This window comes from Microtus ochrogaster, chromosome 6 (genome assembly GCF_000317375.1).
Source record: "Microtus ochrogaster isolate Prairie Vole_2 chromosome 6, MicOch1.0, whole genome shotgun sequence".
In the NCBI taxonomy this organism is placed as follows: domain Eukaryota; kingdom Metazoa; phylum Chordata; class Mammalia; order Rodentia; family Cricetidae; genus Microtus; species Microtus ochrogaster.
Window position 1 is genome coordinate 55,727,572 of NC_022013.1, and position 2,542 is coordinate 55,730,113.

The following is a 2,542-nucleotide window of genomic DNA, read 5'->3' on the forward strand; positions in this document are numbered from 1 at the left end:
CACACACACACACACACACACACACACACACACACACACACTACCCCTGCCTGCCACGCAACTGTCTCTGTCTTTAAAAAGGGGATTTAACTGCGGTGATAAAGGTCATCCACTGGGGAAGAGGGATCACTTGAGGATCTTAAGATAGCAATACCAGGGTGGACATACAATAAATAAACCCAGAACAATAAACCCTAGGAAGGAGGTGGTGGCTAGAACAGGCAATTCTACTGCCAAGAGATCCAATTAGAGGAAACAGTTTCCTGATCCTTGTAATTCTATTCATTAGCCTTGGCTACGCGAGAAGTTGTCCTCACCGTCACCGTGGGCCACCAAAACACTAAGTATAGTTTTCCGTGAGTTTGCATGTCAGATGAGTGTGTCTTTCATCATAGCCAATCACATTCATTTGTTTATTTATTTGCTCATTTGCATATTTGTGATAGCCTCCTGGGATCTTGTTTGTGCTTATTGCATGAGGTTGAGGATGAATATGGTACTTAAAGTTTGATTTCACTAATATTTACATCCACTAACACTTCTGATTCTTGCAAGACTCCGGAAAATTCGCTACTGTTAAGGGTTCATATTTTTATGAATGAGGGGCCAAACAGCAAAGAAGTTTCAGGAAACTTGTGGAAGGTCTAGTCAGCTGAAGGCTAGTTAATATTTCAGGCTTTGAATCCGAGCAGTTCAGCCTCAGTTTCCATGCCATTAACCTCTGTACTACAATGCAGATAGGAATAAACCTGAAACACAAAGAAAAATAATCTCACTGCCATTACTTAATAACCCTTTTAGTTCTCACTCAAATAACTTTTGTTCAATGTTATTTTAATCAATGCCAGAAAGGGCCCTGTAGACTCCAGAGAGGGCAGTAAGATCCACTTATTTGATTTCTTTAAACTCTTTTGTGTAAGAATGCGCCTTAACTACGACTTCTTCTCTTCACCCTATTCTCTCCACTTCACTTTGCCTTCCCATGCCCCTTCTTCTTGTCGGCTGTCTCTCATCTCCAGGAAACTACACCAGGATCTGCAGACTATGCAAAAGCAAGCCACCATCCAAGTCCTGGGTGGTACCCGGTGCTCTCCCACAGGTATAGAGCACCTGAAGCATAGCTGCACCCTGATGACCTTCATGCCCAGCTGTGGAGACACCAGAAGCCTTGATTTGTCCCCTGCCAATTTTCATGGCACCAGTGAATTGTAACACTGGGAGACTTCACTTCAGAGACCCAGGAACATTCCAGAATTCTCTACGTTCTGGTTCCAATGGTACCACCAACCTTCAGAGTCACCATGATCTAGGCTCGGCCCACATGTCTTCGTGGCTCCTCCAAAGTGAAAGTCAAAGATTCCTCCTGTGGGAGCTACAACTCTAGAGATTTCAAAGGTGGCCAGAGCACAGAATAGCAAGACCTCTATGTGATCAGCCAGGACTACAGCATCTCAGGCACCCACAGACAGTCCCAAATTCCTAGCCTTTAACCAATGGTCTCCGAACCAACTCCTGTAACTTCCTGATGTTCATCATCAGGAGAGCATCAAAAATAATAAATAATAAATTGGCATACACACTATGCGTGGAGCATCCTTGTCTGGGAAAGTAATGTGGCCTGAACTACAACATTGTGCTAAGAGGAAAGTTTCTGGAATAGCTTGGTGGCTACTCCATCACAGACCAGTCTTACAGTAAGAAAGAGACAGTAGTTCAAACACAGAGCCCAGTCTTTGGACAGGTTTCTCTGTAGGCTTGACAGTCCAATTTTCTGTAAAATAGACATGAGAGGAGCAAGCAGCCAGGGGTAGAGTCCCTGCAAATTGCTAGGCTTAGAAAGGCCCAGCAAATGCCCCATCCTGGAGCAGTGTTTATCTCCACAGTGAGCAAAGAGCTCAAAGGAGACAGGTGGCTCAGGTCAAAGAGGCTTGTCTCAGTAAAGCTCCTTCTAAGCGGATTCTCCCAGTAAGGTGACAAACCCCCTTTCCTGTATTCCTGCCAGGGCTGTGTGAAAACACCAGGCCCATCAGGTGTGAGTCTGATAAGCAGAGCTTCTCTGGGGACAGGGCCTGTGTCTTGTCATGGGCCAGCTTTCCACCTCCCTTTCATAGCTGTCCCCTTCCTCCTTCCCTCCCGCCCCGCTCCACTTACCCATTCCTAGGGAGAACAGATGCGGTCCTGGGTCCCAAGACTCAAAGAGCAAGGCCCTCTGACATCTGAGAAAAGAACATTAGCCGGGCGATGGTGGCGCATGCCTTTAATCCCAGCACTCGGGAGGCAGAGGCAGGCGGATCTCTGTGAGTTCGAGACCAGCCTGGTCTACAGAGCTAGTTCCAGGACAGGCTCCAAAGCCACAGAGAAACCCTGTCTCGAAAAAACCAAAAAAAAAAAAAAAAAAAAAGAACATGAGGTGACAAGTGTAAGAGTCCATTCACGGTGCTTTCATACCCTCTCAGGAGCTCTTCATGACTGAAATCCCTATCTTCTTGGCAATGGGAGGGCTGTTAGCTTCTGTTTCTCATCCTATATCCCCTCCATTCTC

General features: G+C 46.2%; 1 protein-coding gene across 1 annotated transcript in view; it reads left to right on the forward strand.

The window, feature by feature from the left end:
* Positions 1-1,651, forward strand: part of C6H10orf99 (chromosome 6 C10orf99 homolog) — a 7,397-nt gene extending 5,746 nt beyond the window's left edge. Inside the window, exon 3 of the mRNA XM_005348593.3 lies at positions 1,020-1,651. Within this exon, the coding sequence (XP_005348650.1) occupies positions 1,020-1,105 (86 nt within the window). The 3' untranslated portion in view covers positions 1,106-1,651. The remainder of the gene's footprint in view (positions 1-1,019) is intronic.
* The last annotated feature ends 891 nt before the right edge of the window (positions 1,652-2,542 follow it).